Source organism: Coturnix japonica, chromosome 17 (assembly GCF_054131305.1).
Source record: "Coturnix japonica strain WE chromosome 17, WE-NBRP24, whole genome shotgun sequence".
Classification (NCBI taxonomy): Eukaryota; Metazoa; Chordata; class Aves; order Galliformes; family Phasianidae; genus Coturnix; species Coturnix japonica.
In genome coordinates this window covers 13424662-13440353 of record NC_140679.1, presented here as the reverse complement: position 1 = coordinate 13440353, position 15692 = coordinate 13424662, and the positions used below count along the sequence as shown (strand labels likewise).

Below are 15692 nucleotides of genomic sequence, written 5' to 3'. Positions count from 1 at the left end.
TCTGTGTCTGGCTAGACATTCCCTAAATGTTTTGCTGATGACCTTTTCTAAGTGCAAAGAAAATAGGAATGAAACTGAGCCCTCAATCCACCATGGTAATGGCATGGGCTCTGGCATCAGGGCTACGAAACTGCTGTGAGGGCTCAGAGCATCAATTGATTTAGGAGTAAGGATGATGTGAGCTAAATCTGTTGTCTTGCTGGTGCTGGAATGTGATGGGAGTTATTCAGTTTGAGATAGCGTGTGGAAATGGAAACAGAGCAAAGAAGTGGTGCTGTGAGAACCTGCATGTCAAGCCAAAACCCAGAGGAGTTTTGCAGGGAGGGATTGCCTCACCAGTCCGACTTCTCCAAGTACATGTTAATTGCAGAGTCCTCATCAGCTCAAAAGCACAGGTCTTGTAGCACCTGTAGGCTTTTGTTGGTGGTAGCTTTAGTAGGTGGCTAGGAACGGTGTTCAGAAATTGGAAGCAAACTAAAGTTGGCTTTAAGTCAGTTTTTGAGGACCCAAATAGAAAGACATCTCCATCTGCTCTTCCTATAGCTAGCTGCTGTTCTCTGTTCCTGCACCTCACAGGGCATTTTCCTCTTGTCCCCTCCCCAGAGATGAGTTTCCTATTACTATGTGTTCTCACACAGGCTTCAGTATCATATCCCATAGAGGATCTTGTTTTCCATCCTGGCGATCTGATTGCCATGTTGTCTGCCAGGTCCTAAAGTACATCATCTTCACAAAAGCTGCTGCTCTGCGCTCTGTGTTACACTGTGATTCCTCTCCTGTTCCAGCTCCCTGTCTCTTCTTCTTCACTGCTTCCCTAAGCTCTCTGCATCCCCAGATCCTTCCTCATCACCCCCCTCTCCTGGTCTCTCTTTTGGCTTGGCAGTTTTGCTACTTTGGGTTGAGGGAAGATAATACATTTACTTTTGGTGTTGCTGCACTGGGCAGTGTTAAAGGCAAACTCACAAAGGGGCTGTGAAGAGGCATCTTCCTTTGTCTTGTAGACAAGGATCCTTGAAAAGGTGGTTTCTTCTGAGATGCTGTAGAATAGGGCACGTGTGAAGATCCAGTTTGTCTAGTCTAATGCTGAAAAAATGTTTTCCTGCAAGGGGTCATTTTTAGGCTGTTCTTTAACCCCAGGGCAAATAGCAGACATGCTCTGTTTCCTCCAGACTACTTATCCCTGAGTTTTACTGTGATTTGTCACCCAGAGCTTGGATTCTTGGCAGCAGGGCTCCTACAGGCAGCAGCTTGCTGCATTTTTTGGGTGGAAGTTCCCAAGGGAGAGTTGTCAGCCACTGTGACCCCACAGAGCTGCTGTTGCAATTAACACAGCCCCATTCAGCTGCTTCCGAACTCTCATCTAAATGAGCTCAGTTTGCTTGTGAGGTTATATTTGTTACAACCCACCTTCAGTGCAGTAATTAGCGATACATAAGAGAACACCAATCAATTAGGGATCAATTAGTGCACCCATCCTTGGGGCAGCTCCTGCCAGCTTCAGCAGATGTGTCTAACGTGTCACCCACGCCAGTGTCACTCTGGGCAGAGCACTCTGAGCCTTTCCGCCCATCCATAAACACCTTCATCCATTGACATTTGATGTTATTGGGGTACCCATTTTAGCCACAATGCTTTCAAAGCAAAAGTTGGTCGTAGAGCACTCTGACCCTTTAGATAGAAGGCTGGTGGGTGGCATTGAGTGACTGAGCTGTCTGAAGCTGGAAGCATGTTGCTTATCTAATAGCTCTTTTTGCCTGGAGGTGATGCAAACTGCTCTGGACCTGGAATGGTTTTCCTTAGACCACATGGAGGAGAAACCTTTTTTTGCCTCAGAAAGATCATTAGTTTTAGCCTTTTGTAAAGAACATAAGTGCTTCTGTTTTCATAGCCTGGCTTTTAGATGCTATCCACTATTCTCCCCCAAAAGCACTGGAAATGTGCTGCCTCATCTGTACCAACCGCAAGCAGTTCTTGCAAAGAGAAGTGAAAATAAAAGCCGTGCTGCTTCTGAGGCAGCTCAGCCCCGCTTCCCTCAGCAAGAACCTGCAGAGGCTATTTTGACCCAGGGGCAGAGGTCACCTTCAGTGTCTGTGCAGCTCTCAGAGAGGTGCAGAGCACAAGAAGGAAAGGCATGGTTTGCACTGGGGCAGCGGGGTGACCTCAGGCTTTGGCTGTGTTTTCCTGGCATTGAAGATTCTCTTTTCTCTCCTTCCAGCGGCATGAGTTGGAGTTGGGGTTGGGCATCTGCCGGAAGCAGCATCTTAGCAGAATTTGGTACCTTGCACTTAGAATTCCTGCACCTCACCGAGCTCTCTGGAAACCCAGTGTTTGCAGAAAAGGCAAGTACTTCCAACTCCATCATTGGTAACTTCATCCTCATTGGGCGGGGCTGGATTAGAGCAGCACTTCGGTTTGCCCGCAGCAGGGAGCATAGCAGCTGTCCCCTCTTCCCAACACCAGTAAAGTCTGCAGAGGAGAAACCTTCCGGAGTGGGGCATGAGTTGAGGAACCTCTGTCCTGCAAGGTGCACAGGTCACAAGGCTCAGAGCATCCCATGCACCAGCTCCTAAAAGGGTTGCTAATAGCTCTTCTCATGGGTCCCATCACACCAATTGTCTTTGTAAAGCATTAACCCCAATGTTTTCTCTGAGCATTTACATTTGCTGCCAGCCCCTTTGTCCGCCTCTTTCCAAAACTTGTAAGGAAGGAAGGGAGAGGGGAGCACTGGAAACATAAGTGCAAGAAGATGCAACACTGACAGCCAAAATTGCATCTGTATTCCAGGTTCGAACTGTGGCATTTGGAGCCAAACCAAGCCACTGTCCCCAGTGTTTTCCTCTTTGCCTCTTATGCCTGTGGAGTTGTAAGGGCAGAACTTTTCTATTGGACTCCCCTGAGCTGCCCATGTCTGCTCTGTACTACAGAAATTGTATGCCATTCATCTTTATCCCCTCTGAGAGAGAAAACGTAGGATGATAGGGGCTCAAACAGCTCATCCTGTGGGAGATGACTTCAGAGAAACAGATCAACTCATTAATTTGCAGCTTGGGACTTGTGTGATTTTAGCAGGAGTAAAATCCATCTGCGTCTTTATTCAAACACCATGCTACTAAAAGTCAGTAAATATTATGCAGCCCGACGACTTAGTTGGAAGTATCAACTGTGGGCTGCAGCCAGCTTTTACACACAGATTGTCTGATTTTATAAAAGGTTTATAGAGTATATTAGCTGCTCTGTAGGCTTTAGTAGAATATTTATGCCGCTTCCCATTTAATGGCATCCCTTATGGGAAAGGCTCGTTGGATTTAATTGGGGTGAAGCCAGGAGAGGCTTGGGAGTGCAAGACTGTTCTAGCATATTAAAGGGGCTGTTGGTTGTTGGAACTGAAGGCACCAGCTCATCTTGTGAAGTGACCACATGGTGAACGTGAGTCACTCATCCTGTCCTGTCCATTTGTGTCTTGAAAAAATAAATCACCTTCCCTGTCCCATCCATTTCCACCCTTTGGGATTGTTTCTGAGCTAGTGCTGGGAAAGCACTTCTCATGCTTGCAGAGCTGGGGCCTTGCAGGGCTTTTAGAACCACTGTTAGAATCCCACAGAACTGGATAGCACTGAGGAGTGCAGCACGAAGGTCTCTCACTGCAGAGCCACCATCAGCATGTTCTGCTTGCAATGGTGGCTGTGTTCAGCCAGGGGGTGACTCTGGTGAATGACAGAGCTCTCCATGATGGTGAAATCCAATTGATGTTGGATTTTTTCAGCAGTGGAGTAACATAATTCCTGTCTCTGTTCTCTCCTAGGTGCTCAACATCCGCAAAGTCCTGAAAAGAGTGGAGAAACCACAGGGCCTTTATCCCAACTTTCTCAGCCCTGTGACGGGGAATTGGGTGCAGCGTAGGTATCAGTTTGTGCTCAGTGTCCTGCGTGCTGCATTTTGGTCTGTCCATTCTTTTTGAGGAAGCAGTTGTCAGGGGCAGAGATTGGCTTGAGCAGAGTCCCAACAAAGTATCTCGAATGAGCGCAGCTGTCTCGTTAAACCAGAGCTTCTTTGTCCCACGGATTGATCTTCCCACTCATTCCAATCCCTTCCTAAGCAGTTCAGCTTTCCTTCCACATTTATCTCTGCAGAGCTGCTGTGAGATGTTCCACCTGGAAAACGAATTTCCAGTCTTCTCCTTTACCCCTGTAGTGCTGCTTCCTTTGTGTTACTCCCAACAGCTGATGTGACACCTTCACAGATGCAGCCCTGATGCTTCCTATTTGTTAGCACTGAGAGGAGGAGCGCCTGCCTCTTCGACCTGCTGTTGCCATAACTCATCCTGATTGAATCTTTGGGAAACTGAGGAGCTGTGCTTTTAATTCAGATGTCTAAAATACTCAGCTTGATACTCAGGATTAATCTTTTCTACCACTAACTCTATTTCTGTCCACAAATTTGGCTTTGTTATTCTGAACTCCTGTTCCTTGCTGACATACAGACAGACCCATTGCCTGCTGGTGCTCACAGCTTATTAAAAGCAGCCTCTGATTATTTTTTCTGGGGTACAGAAGCTTACACAAAAGGAGTATGGGTGTTCATTCTCCTAGACTGTCACGTCATGGGGGCACCTTACAGCACAGACTGCTGTGGCTGTTGATCATAATGTGACATTTGTGGTCTGAATCCATATTCCAGTGAGAAAAGGCTAATCAGCCTCTTCTGCATCTACAACATTGCTGATGCAAGATAGATTAGGGCCAAAGTGGGGAGGCAGCTGCTGTCTGCCACAGAGATGTTCCCTGTAGGTGCCAGACTCTCATTTTCTCTCATCATTAAAGCTCTTTGCAGGAAGATGTTTTTCTTGGAATTGCAGTGATTTTCTAAAGAGGCGAATCTTTGACCTGGCTGGGCAGCAATTCTAAACGAAGAGGTAGTGCTGTATCTGTAGTTGGTACCTTCAGGATATCAGGGTGCAGTCCCCTGCTGAAAGGAAAGATTTGTTTGTGTGTGGTGCCTCGGAGGAAAACACTGGCAGAGCTGCTGCCATATGGAAAGCAATTATGTACCAGAGCTCCTGCTTTGGTGATTTTATGAGCGACACACTTAAGATTACAGAGATCTCTTTGGAGACAGATCGTGCAGCCGTTGTTTGTAAACACTCTGGGCTCTTTTGTTGTTGTTTTTTTCTCCTGGATCCATGTGCCTGCTATGGATTGTTCCATGGATCGTTGGACATACCATGCAAGTCATGTTTGCTTTTAAGGTCAGGAAAATGTGTGGCTGTTGCTCTCTCCTACTGGTAGGACTTAGCATTTAGAACAAGCCTCGGGGCATTAGATACATACAGTAAAAGGGGAAATAAAAATCTGAGCAGCTAACTCCAAAACCCTGCTGCACCTGCTTATGTTTAAAATGAGGAAGCGTGCAGGCACAGAGGTGGACAGAGTTAATTAACAGGGACTGTTCAGTCCATAGGGGGAAATTTCTCTTGTTCTTCTAAGAAGGGGCGTTCTTGGCTGCTTCAGAGAGTTGCTGTTGCTTTTTTCCCCTGTGGTATGGTTTAAAGATATTCATCCATCCAGCAGTTCCCTGCAGAAACCTGCAGCTGTCCTTCCTGTGTCAGTGTGCAGTTTGTTCGCGTCCTCCTCTCTGCTAAGGTCAAAGCATCTGATGAGGTAGCCTTGAAAGTCGGAGTTCTCCAGAAGAAAAATACTCAGTACACATCCTTATAGCTGACACTGCTGTTTTAATACACCAGCTGCCTTTCCCATCCCGCTATGAGACAGGAATACCAATGGCAGAACCTGGAGGTCCCTGCAGCAGTCCCTTTCTGGCAGCTAAGCTGATCTAACATGCATTTTCCTGAGGCAGGGAGACAGCACCTGGCAGCTTCGTGTAGGTGGAGGTCTGTCAATACCTGCCATTGCACTTTGTTTATGGGACTGGGATTTATGATGACTGCTTCATAAACGAGAAGTATCTCTAAGTTGTAGTACCAATAACTTGGAAAATACGACATCCAGATGGCTTCAGTGAACTTGTAAAATGTTTTATAAAGGGAAAGAAAGCTTTTCTTTGGATTGCACTTTCCACCTTTCTTCCTTTCTAAAGAAGTGATGCTGAAAACTCTTCCGAGAAAACTGGAAAGGAGGAAAGAAAAAGGCATCAAACAGGACGTGGTTATTTGCTCTTGCTAACACAGCTACATACTGCATGTCCTGAGTCTGAGCTCTTCTTTGGCTTTCCCACTGCAGACCATGTCTCTATTGGAGGGCTCGGAGACAGCTTCTATGAGTACCTCATCAAGTCGTGGCTGATGTCAGACAAGAAGGACTCTGAAGCAAAAAAGATGTACGATGATGCACTAGAGGTAAGGAGCGGGGTGGTGCACTGTGTCTTTGGTGGGGGATGCTCTTCATCAGATTGTTTCTGCTAGAAGTGTTGTATGTCTTTGAGTTCATCTGATATTCACTCCTCACCCTACCCACTAAGTCTCCTAAGATCCTGCTTTTCACCTCCTTAGGCAATAGAAAAGCACTTGGTCAAAAAATCTGCGGGAGGATTGACCTACATCGCTGAATGGAGGGGCGGCATCTTGGACCACAAAATGGGCCACTTGGCTTGCTTCTCTGGGGGCATGATAGCACTGGGAGCCGAGCATGGTGGAGAGGAGAAGAAGCAACACTACATGGATCTTGCTGCAGAAATAACAAACACGTGTCATGAGTCTTATGCACGCTCAGGTAAACCTGTGGGCTGCCTGGAAATAATTAGTAAGGAAGAGTCTGCAGCTTGAGAGACTCAGTTTTCATGTGGCAGAGGGTTGCAACAGAGTGTTTTGTGCTTCAGCAACAACTTCATCCCTCCTTCTAATTTTCACTTGTTTTTTATCTAGAAGATAAAACTGTCTTTTGCATAGCAGAGGGAGATAAGGGGAGCATAGGGACAGAGATGTGTGCTCTTGTGGTAGAGCTGGGAGATGAAGCCAGAGCTGAATCATAGGCCTGCCTCCCAGTCCCAGAGCAATCCCAGAAGTAGCCTTCTCCCAGCAAGACTACAGTTCAAGTCTATCCTTTCACATCCCTGTGCAAACAAAAGTAGGAGATTAACAGTGGTTAACTGCAAGGTGTCTCGCTGTATGGAGCAGAGCAGCTGAGAAGGCCAGCAGGAGACCTGCAGCTGCTGATAGGAACTGGAAAAATGAAATTACTCATCCCTTCCCTGCTGTCTAAGGAGAGACTGGTTAAGTCTTTCATTTTCACAAGTCCAGTACAATGTATTTCACCTACACAGTGTGCTTATCAGTCAGTGCTTTGGGAGAGCAGTGACTGGCAATGAATGAGAGACTGGGTAAATTTTCTGCCTACAGGGCTTTCAGCAAGATAAGCTTGCTTTGGACTCTACTCCCTTCTTTGAAAGCATCTCTATAGCTCTTCTGAGCCTGCAGGCAGAAAAGCAGCAGTCACCTTTCCAAGACCTTGTCAAACACATCCTGTCTGCACTGCTTGCAAAGATTGTTTCACCAAATCAGCAAGACTGTATTGGCAGTTGTGGTCTGGCACACTTGTCTAACAAGCTTTAGGTTAACCTGACATTATATTTGCAAATGAGGTAGGTGATTTTTTTAGTGTTCTCCCCCCCCCCCCCAGCACTTAGAGAAATAAAGCAAATCTCCCAAACTAAAAATCCTCTGGCTGTGAGTGCCTGCAGCCAATTTTCACCTTTAAGAGTATCCATCAGCATAAAAAGGACAATGGCAGGCCTGCCCACACTGATTACAGTGCTGTCATCTCTGCAGGCTCATTGTGTGCAGAGTGTCTGTGCACCAGCTCTCAGCAAATAGCACAACTCGCAGACACTATTAGATCCCCATGTAGATAGGAGGGCCCAGAGAAAGTGTGCAAAGTATGTATAAAAATAAAATGACTACCTGAAACACAGCCATGTAGTACATGATGTGTAGGTGCAGCAAGAGAAGCCTGATGTGGCATGGTGATGGAAGTACCTCTTGAAGGTGTGATTTGAGTGCTAGCTGATGTTTGTGAGAGATTGAGAGCTTTGTGTAAGGGGCACTCAAAAAAAATCAAGGTACTTGTCATGTTTTATTCATGAATATCAGTGAAACGGATTAAGCTTTCCCCATCCACATGATGTCCTTTTTTTACGGCTGTCAGTAGTCAAGAAGGAAAGGCAGAGGAAGTGGTTGCAGGTCCCAGGTACCTCCCCTTGTAGCTTCCATGCACCAGTGCAGTTGAAATGGCTCAATCTGCTCTACTGGTGGCTGTGAAACAACAACCCCCCAGTCTGGGAGCAGTGCATTGATATCCCAGTGGTGGCAGGTTCAGTCACAGGGTTTGACTTTTCTCTTTGAGGCGTTAGGAAATGGTCAGCCTCTCTGTATGCTCTCACCTGGACCCTAAGTTTGTTTGCAGTGATGAACTCTCCTCTCTCCACACTCAGATCTGGTCCAGGTCTTTGTTTTTTTGTCAGTTGTATTCACCCCCAAAAACATTTCATCCTCAGCTTAAATGGTAGCCAGACACCACAGGATGAGCAGCAACTCTGACACGTGTACACAGGCATGACTGATCTTCTGTTCTGACCTCATGCAAGCCTGAGTCAAGTGTCTGCATCCTGAGCAGCATAAAAGCACCTGGACAGTCTGTTTACTTGCTTGCTCAAACTGATTATTACCGTGTGTGATTTTGTTTAGATACCAAACTTGGCCCTGAAGCCTTTCGTTTTGATGCTGGAACTGAAGCCATGGCAACCAGACTCAGCGAGCGCTACTACATCCTGCGCCCAGAAGTGGTGGAAAGCTACGTGTACATGTGGAGGCTGACACACGATGTCAAGTACAGGCAGTGGGGCTGGGAGGTCGTGAAGGTATGGCTGGAAAACTCTCTTCTTCTAACAAGAATCTCTCCTTTGAGTTAGGAAAAAGAGCAGGAATTACTTAAAACGTGAGGGATTGAAAAGCATTTGCAGTGGGGCAGAAGGAAACAAAATAGCTTCATTCTGTGCCACTTCTTTGCTGGTTGTAGTGAATGTTTTCTTCACCCTTTTGGGCTCTACTGAAATCAGTCAACAGAGCCAAAGTTCACGGAGAAGGGAGTGCTGCAGCCAGCAAAAACTGATGTTGATGTGACAGCTTTCTGCAAAGAGGAGTCAGCCTTGTATATGGAGTGCTCTGAACCATTGGTTTCACCAGGGAAATCAGCAAGCCTGGCTTTGCCCTTTGTCTTATTGTCTTCTTCTCCTTACAACGTCCCAACCAGAAAACCCCTCACCTCTTCCTAGCTCATATTGTTTGGCTGCTGCCCTGCATCGTAGCAGGGACTGCATTTCAGTGGCAGATCCATCATTCACCTGGTATGCTGGAAAAGAGGCTCCGCAAGCAGCTGGAGTTGCCACTTGAGATCTGTTTTTGCTGTGTGTAATGTCAAGGTCAATCAATCACCCAGCTGAGGCAGTTTATGTTCCTCTTGCTGTTGCATTAGAGCTAGCTTTATTCCTGGAGGCTGGAGTAACCACCAGTTAACTTCAGCTTCTGCCTCACCCTGCTACGAACTCTGGATTTGATTTGTAAAGTGGACTTTCAATGCAGACCACCATTAATGTGTTGGTCCGTGCTGTTGTATGTTACTGAGATTTCTTCTCCTTTCTCAGGCCCTGGAAAAACACTGCAGAGTAGAGGCTGGTTTTTCTGGCATCCGAGATGTTTACACCACGGTCCCAACCCATGACAACATGCAGCAGAGTTTTTTCCTTGCAGAGACTCTGAAGTAAGTCTGGTATCACAAAGGTCATGTCAGAATAGCACAATTCTTGCAAGATCAACAATTTTGCCTGCATAAATCTCTATTAAGGAAAGCTTTTTAATTTTCTGTGGGGAAATTTGGGCCAAGGGTGTGGGTGTGGCAAAGCTTTAGTAACATCCTCTGTAGAACTATTGCTGTTAGATGCAGTCTGCAGGACTCTTCTTACATGATGGGTTTAGAGAACTCTTCCTTCCACCCAGAGCTATTCTAAATGAGTGGGAAGCTCTGGTGGTTTAAGTGTCAGCTGTCCCCTCTGTCAATTTAATGCCCCACACAAAGGGGAGGTTTGACTGTGGTGTGGATTTGCTGTCCCTTGCTGCAGATCTGCCTCTGGCAGTGTCTTGACGTAGCGTTTGTGGGGTGGCTGAGCACAGGTGCTCGCACCACTTTGCTGTGCTTCATCCAGGGACGGCAGCTTTCAGCAAGAGAGTGGAGCAGGCTGTCAGGAAACCTGTCACCATGTGTTGTGGGAGCTGAGTCTGGCAGCAGCCCCATCGCAGTCTGGCTCTCTTATGCATGCTTGGAGTCCCAGCTGAGCTTCTTTTAATCTCCCCTTGTGTCCATCTCCTTCCCTCTTGCCCCGATGGCTGCAGGTACCTTTACCTTCTGTTCTGTGAAGACGACGTGCTGTCTCTGGACGACTGGGTGTTCAACACGGAGGCTCACCCCCTGCCAGTCAACCACTCAAACTTTAAACCTAAAGCAAGCGTGCAATAGTGAGGCCATTGCCCAGCACCCTGCGCCCACAACATCGGCAGGTTACTGCATTTCCTTTCCATTAAAGGAATTTGTGTCGTTCCTGAAATGGTATTTTGGGGCACAAGTCCAATTCCGGACAGTATTCTATTGGGAAGATGAAACCATGACGTAAGCACCTTATTTTCCTCTGTGAGGAGCTCTAATAGCCTGATAATGAGATGTTTATTCTGGGCCATACTGTACACAGTTCATAGACATTCCTTTCTACAGAGAATTTATATGAAATCCACTGACTTTGCTTTCTAGTGGCCAAAGGACTGGAAGTTTTCCGTGAGCCAGACTTCCCCACAACACACACACACACTCCTCCTTTCATTTTTTGTTTCATTTTTGCCTTTTATATACCATTGGATTTATCACCTTTCTAATTATCAGTTTTCAATCTCCTGTGCTTTCCAAGTGGTGTCAAAACTGTAACTGAAGCAAAACCTGTCAGCGAAATTCTTTATCCTGATGTATTTTTATAGTCGTCTTTTTTTTTCTCCCCTGTGCTCTGAAAACACATTTACCACACATCAAATCCCATTTAACTTTCCAGTATCGTTTTTGTGCTTTTCTACTTTTATTTGGAACTCAATGTTACGAATCCCTTGTAATAATTCCACTGCTGTAATAGTCAGATCCGTGAAACAGAATATAGGTCTTGTTCAATAAAAAGCATTTCTGGGTTGATCCTACTTTAAAGCCGTAGGCCAAAGGCTTGTTATGTTGTGCTTGTTGAAATGACTGGTTGATTTCAGGAATGTTGCTCAAGATACGTTGATTTCCAGCGTTATTTATGCAGAATACAGACAGCAGTTCCCATCTGCACCACTGTTTTAAACTGCTTGCTCACTGCTATAGGTTAGCAGGAGTTCTACTGGATACCTTATTTTCTAGCAGAAATGAAATGAATAATCCCCAGGTAAGTTTGCTTCTGGAATGAAGTAACAGGAGAAAAAAGGAAGCAAAAAATGGAAGCCAGATTGTTCTGTGTGTCCCTGCTGTTCGCCCTGTGTGTGCTCAGTGTGTGACTCTGAGCAGAGGATGGCTGTGCTGAGATCCTGGGATCTCAGTGTGGGTTAGCAGTTCTTGCAGCTGGGGCTGGATGTGGGCTGCTTGCTCCTGCCTGTCTTTCCTCTGGCCATTGCAAAGCTGCACAGCCCTCGATAGTTGGAGCATTTTTCCCCCCCATTTGGAGTTGCTTGGAGCAAGTTGTGGGGACAAAAACTGTGTTTTGAAATCCATGGTTGTGAATTTGCCCAGGAGAAATCAGGTTATCAAATATAGAGTTATCTCTGTTCCCTGGGTAATGCTGCAGACTGGTAAGTCTGATCTAGAGGAATGGTTATTGGTAAATAAACATGTTGGGAACGAATGGGCTTATCTGAGGGATCTGATTTCTGGCAAGTCAGCTGAGCCCAGATAATATCTATAATGGATTGAAGGAATTCCATATGTAAAAATCTGTGTTCTTGGAGTCACTCAGAACAGTTTGCCTGGTAAAGCATAACTCCCAATAGGGGTATCTCTGTCTTTCTTTAGAAACAGACCCTTGGATCAGGGTTAAAACTCTGCTCTGCTCTTGCACGCAATTGAGCAGGGATGGTATTAGTAAAGTTGCACACACTTATGGAGGAAAGCTACTGCTTTTTTGCAGTTCAGTGGCTGCATTACCAATAAGTTCCTTTAGCTGCCCGGCAGGCCTGGTGATGTAGAGCTTATTGATGGATAAGTTTGCTTACCACTCATATGGAGGTTGGCACCAGTCACACACACACACACACACAAAAAGCTTTTTGTTGCAAACAGCCATCCTTAAAATTTCCACTCCTGCAGACTGCAGTTGTGCACATACCCCTGGCTGTGCTTACTGATACTCACCGTTAGTCACTCAAGTCAGTGGATTAATCACAGGCATTGCATTAAGAGTGTCTGCATTTAACAGGAGTAAAGGTTGGCTCCAAGGATCAGCTTTGTTCCAAGGCGTAGCCCTGAGCCACAACTGGGACTCTTCTGCCCTACAGCAGGTAGGTTTCATTACGGGAGGTAATGAAAATGTTTGCCTCAGTGGTGTTATAAAATGCTCTGCTCTCTCCTCACTCCTTGAGCCTTTGCTGGATGCTCACAGCGCCCTCAGCCCTGGGATTTCAGCTCTTATCTTGCACCCACCCTGTATACATCCCACTATTTGGGAGTGGGAGGATTTGATGTGTTTGTCCACATGGAAACCCCTCGATTGTCATTCTTCAAGTAGATCAATGGGGTGTTACACTTGAGCCAGAGATTTCACTTTAACAGAAAGGATGTGAGAAGATGGATGTCCTTGGGCTGCTTTCCTGCCTTTTGCTTTCATGCCCCACGCTGGGTGCATGACTTGGATGTGGTTTAATGAGCGTGCTGGGGTTGGGTTTGTGGTTGGACTGGATGATCCTAGAGGTCTTTTCCAACCTGTATGGCCCTGTGATTCAATCATGCTGTTGATATATGGTGTTTTGTACTTTAGAGTCACCTTAGCAGGAAATGTATCAGCTTAGGTTCTTTCCTATTTCCTCTCTCGCATTCAGATTCAGGAAGTGAGATGATAATGTTAATTTTCCACATCAGAACGTGATCCTGTTTGTAGGGATTTGCTAGAGATGAAAACTAGTGACTTGGAGAATGGCTGGTTGTTGCCACTTGGCCATACAAGAGAATGAAACAAAGCAATCCAGAAAATAAATGCATATCTGATTGTTTCACATACGATGCATTGATCATGCATATGATGCATTGATTTGTATTGATCATACATATGATGCATTGATTTGGGCAGCATTGGCTCATACTCTGCTACTGAATGCTCTCTTTTGAAATGTCTGAACCAAACTAAGCGCTGCAGCTTTGCTGCACATTCCTTTTCCTTTGTCTACCTGTGTAGTTTTGTGTCGCAGTGCATCTACCATGGGATGCAAGCTGCAATAAATGCATCTCAGTAATTCTTATCCCCTTTGAGATGCCCCATTTGAAGCCAGACTTCAATACTCCCCATTCTTTCCTGCTTTCCAAAGGATTTTTTGGGCTGCAGTCTGACCAGCACTCACTTCCTCTGGGGCTGTTCTGTTTCCAGGTACTTTGTCCACTCGTGGGCAGAGCTCCAATTTTAATGCTGCCTTCCATTAGGTAATGATCACTTTGACTTTAAAGCAGGCCAGGTTCCAGGCTGTGGGAATAAGGCCACAAATTGAAATGAGGATGGGGTTTCTCTCCTCTCAGATCATAGCACTGTGGAACATGGAGGTGCTCTGTGTATTCCAGCATATGGAAAATCTGTCCTACTCAGGAGGATTTCCTTTGATACAAGGGTGAGCCACTCCACAGATGTCTGAAATTCTTCCTCAGTACTGAAATGTCTAATATCAAGAACCAGCAGCACAGAGCCAGAAGTTGGTTTTGTCCTCCTTGGAGGGGAATTGGTTCCCAGCAGATGCCCTGAATTACTTCACCTTTTGTCTTTTGTTCTTCTTCCTACCAAATAATTCAACTCTGTCATTTTTTATATGCTTGCTGATGACACTGGAAATGGTTTGGGTATAAAATGAGCTTCTCTGCTTCTTATCTGCATGATACCATTTTGGCTCTGCCAGCCACTATCAGGCCTCCTTTTCCATCTTCAGGGTCTGTCATTTCATGTCACCTCTTGCTCATTTCCCAGACACTCAGGTATATTTATCCTGTTTCAGAGCTGTCTCATCCTGTTATGCTCTATGCTCTAAAAGCACTTGCTAGGTTATTTAAGGTAAACTAAAGCTCTCTCTGTCCAACAAGGTGGTGAGTCTAGGAAAGTTTAAAGTACATCTTATGTGGAGACCAACTCACTCACCCTTGTCTCCATTTCTAACCATTATTTCAGTGCTCATTTAATTCTGTTCTTCCCATTTCCTCCCCATGGCCCAAGTGATGCTCTTTGCCTGATGGGGCAAAAAGCAGTGATAGAGTTTTGTGAACGCTTTCTTCTTAAGGGTGGCAGTAGGAGCCCACCCCTCTGCCAGGCAGATGTAACAGCACTGGTCTGAGTGATGAATAACCTGGTGTTTATGTGGGATATCTCACAGCTCCACGCTCCTGGGTTATGTTCAGGGTTACCAGCCTCTACCTTGAGCAGCTCCCACTGCTTTCTTCATGGCTCGAACCTTCAACCTAAAACAGAAATGATTAGGAAAGCTTAGGAAACAGCAAAAGCTTCACCAGATTAAATGCTTCTCCTTCCTGCTACCCTTAGGGAGCCCAACCATCCTGCACTGCTAACCCTGCAGCACCAAAACACAGCACTAAATCTTCCTGAGCAATGAAGGTGTCAGTGCAGTGCAGGATTGCACACAGGGAAGAGCAGGAGACTGATTGATAGGGAAGAGATGAAAATGACTGAATATATTTATCCATTGGCCAATCGAGTGCTAAGAAGCGACGTGACAACTGCACAGAGGAGCACAAAGAACGCAGTGCATCAAGGTTTGAGGGGTCATTGATGTCCATAACCAGGGGGAGGGTGGAAAGGACTTGAAGATTGAGTTGAAAGGAGCAGGGATGGCAGCAGTGCCAGCTGCATCCAGACTGCAGGTGAGAATCGTCCCATGGATGGAAAGTGATTGTGAAAGTGATCCTTGTGGCCTTAAATCCCTGTGAAAGCAATGCAAGTGAAACGTATTGACTGTTAAAGGGACAGGGCAGGTTTTATGGGGACAGGGCAGGTTTTATGGGGGGCAGCTGTGGAAATTGGGGTGGGTCAGTCTGGAGAAGAGGAGGCTGAATGGTGGCCATATATACCTGAGAGGTGATGGCAGTGGGAGTGGGGTTGGTCTCACAGCTGGCAGGACGAGGCCTCGAGTGGCAGCAGGGCAGGTTTAGGCTGGATATCAGGAAAAACTCCTTTACAAAGGGGTTATTAAGCACTGGAATGGGCTGGCAGGGAGGTGATGGAGGATCCCTGTGTGTGCGCTGCTCAGAGGCGTGTTTAACAGACTATAATCCTGAGGGTCTTTTCCTGAGTAATTCTCTAACAGATCCCAGCCGTCCTGAAGCACAAAGTTCCGTTTCCCCCCTCGTCCCCTCCAGGCCTCGCACTGCGGGCGGACCCTCCCCTCAGCCCGGCCCTTCCCTCAGCCGGGTACC

At 46.3% G+C, this 15692-nt stretch overlaps 1 protein-coding gene across 2 annotated transcripts in view; it reads left to right on the top strand.

Moving 5' to 3' along the window:
* Positions 1-11249, top strand: part of MAN1C1 (mannosidase alpha class 1C member 1) — a 41234-nt gene extending 29985 nt beyond the window's left edge. For both annotated transcript variants that reach the window (XM_015883364.3, XM_085518404.1), the window contains exons 7-13: positions 2216-2339; positions 3803-3896; positions 6237-6352; positions 6506-6725; positions 8696-8868; positions 9652-9767; positions 10397-11249. In XM_015883364.3, coding sequence (XP_015738850.2) covers positions 2216-2339; positions 3803-3896; positions 6237-6352; positions 6506-6725; positions 8696-8868; positions 9652-9767; positions 10397-10520 — 967 coding nt within the window. In that variant the 3' untranslated portion in view covers positions 10521-11249. The remainder of the gene's footprint in view (positions 1-2215; positions 2340-3802; positions 3897-6236; positions 6353-6505; positions 6726-8695; positions 8869-9651; positions 9768-10396) is intronic.
* The last annotated feature ends 4443 nt before the right edge of the window (positions 11250-15692 follow it).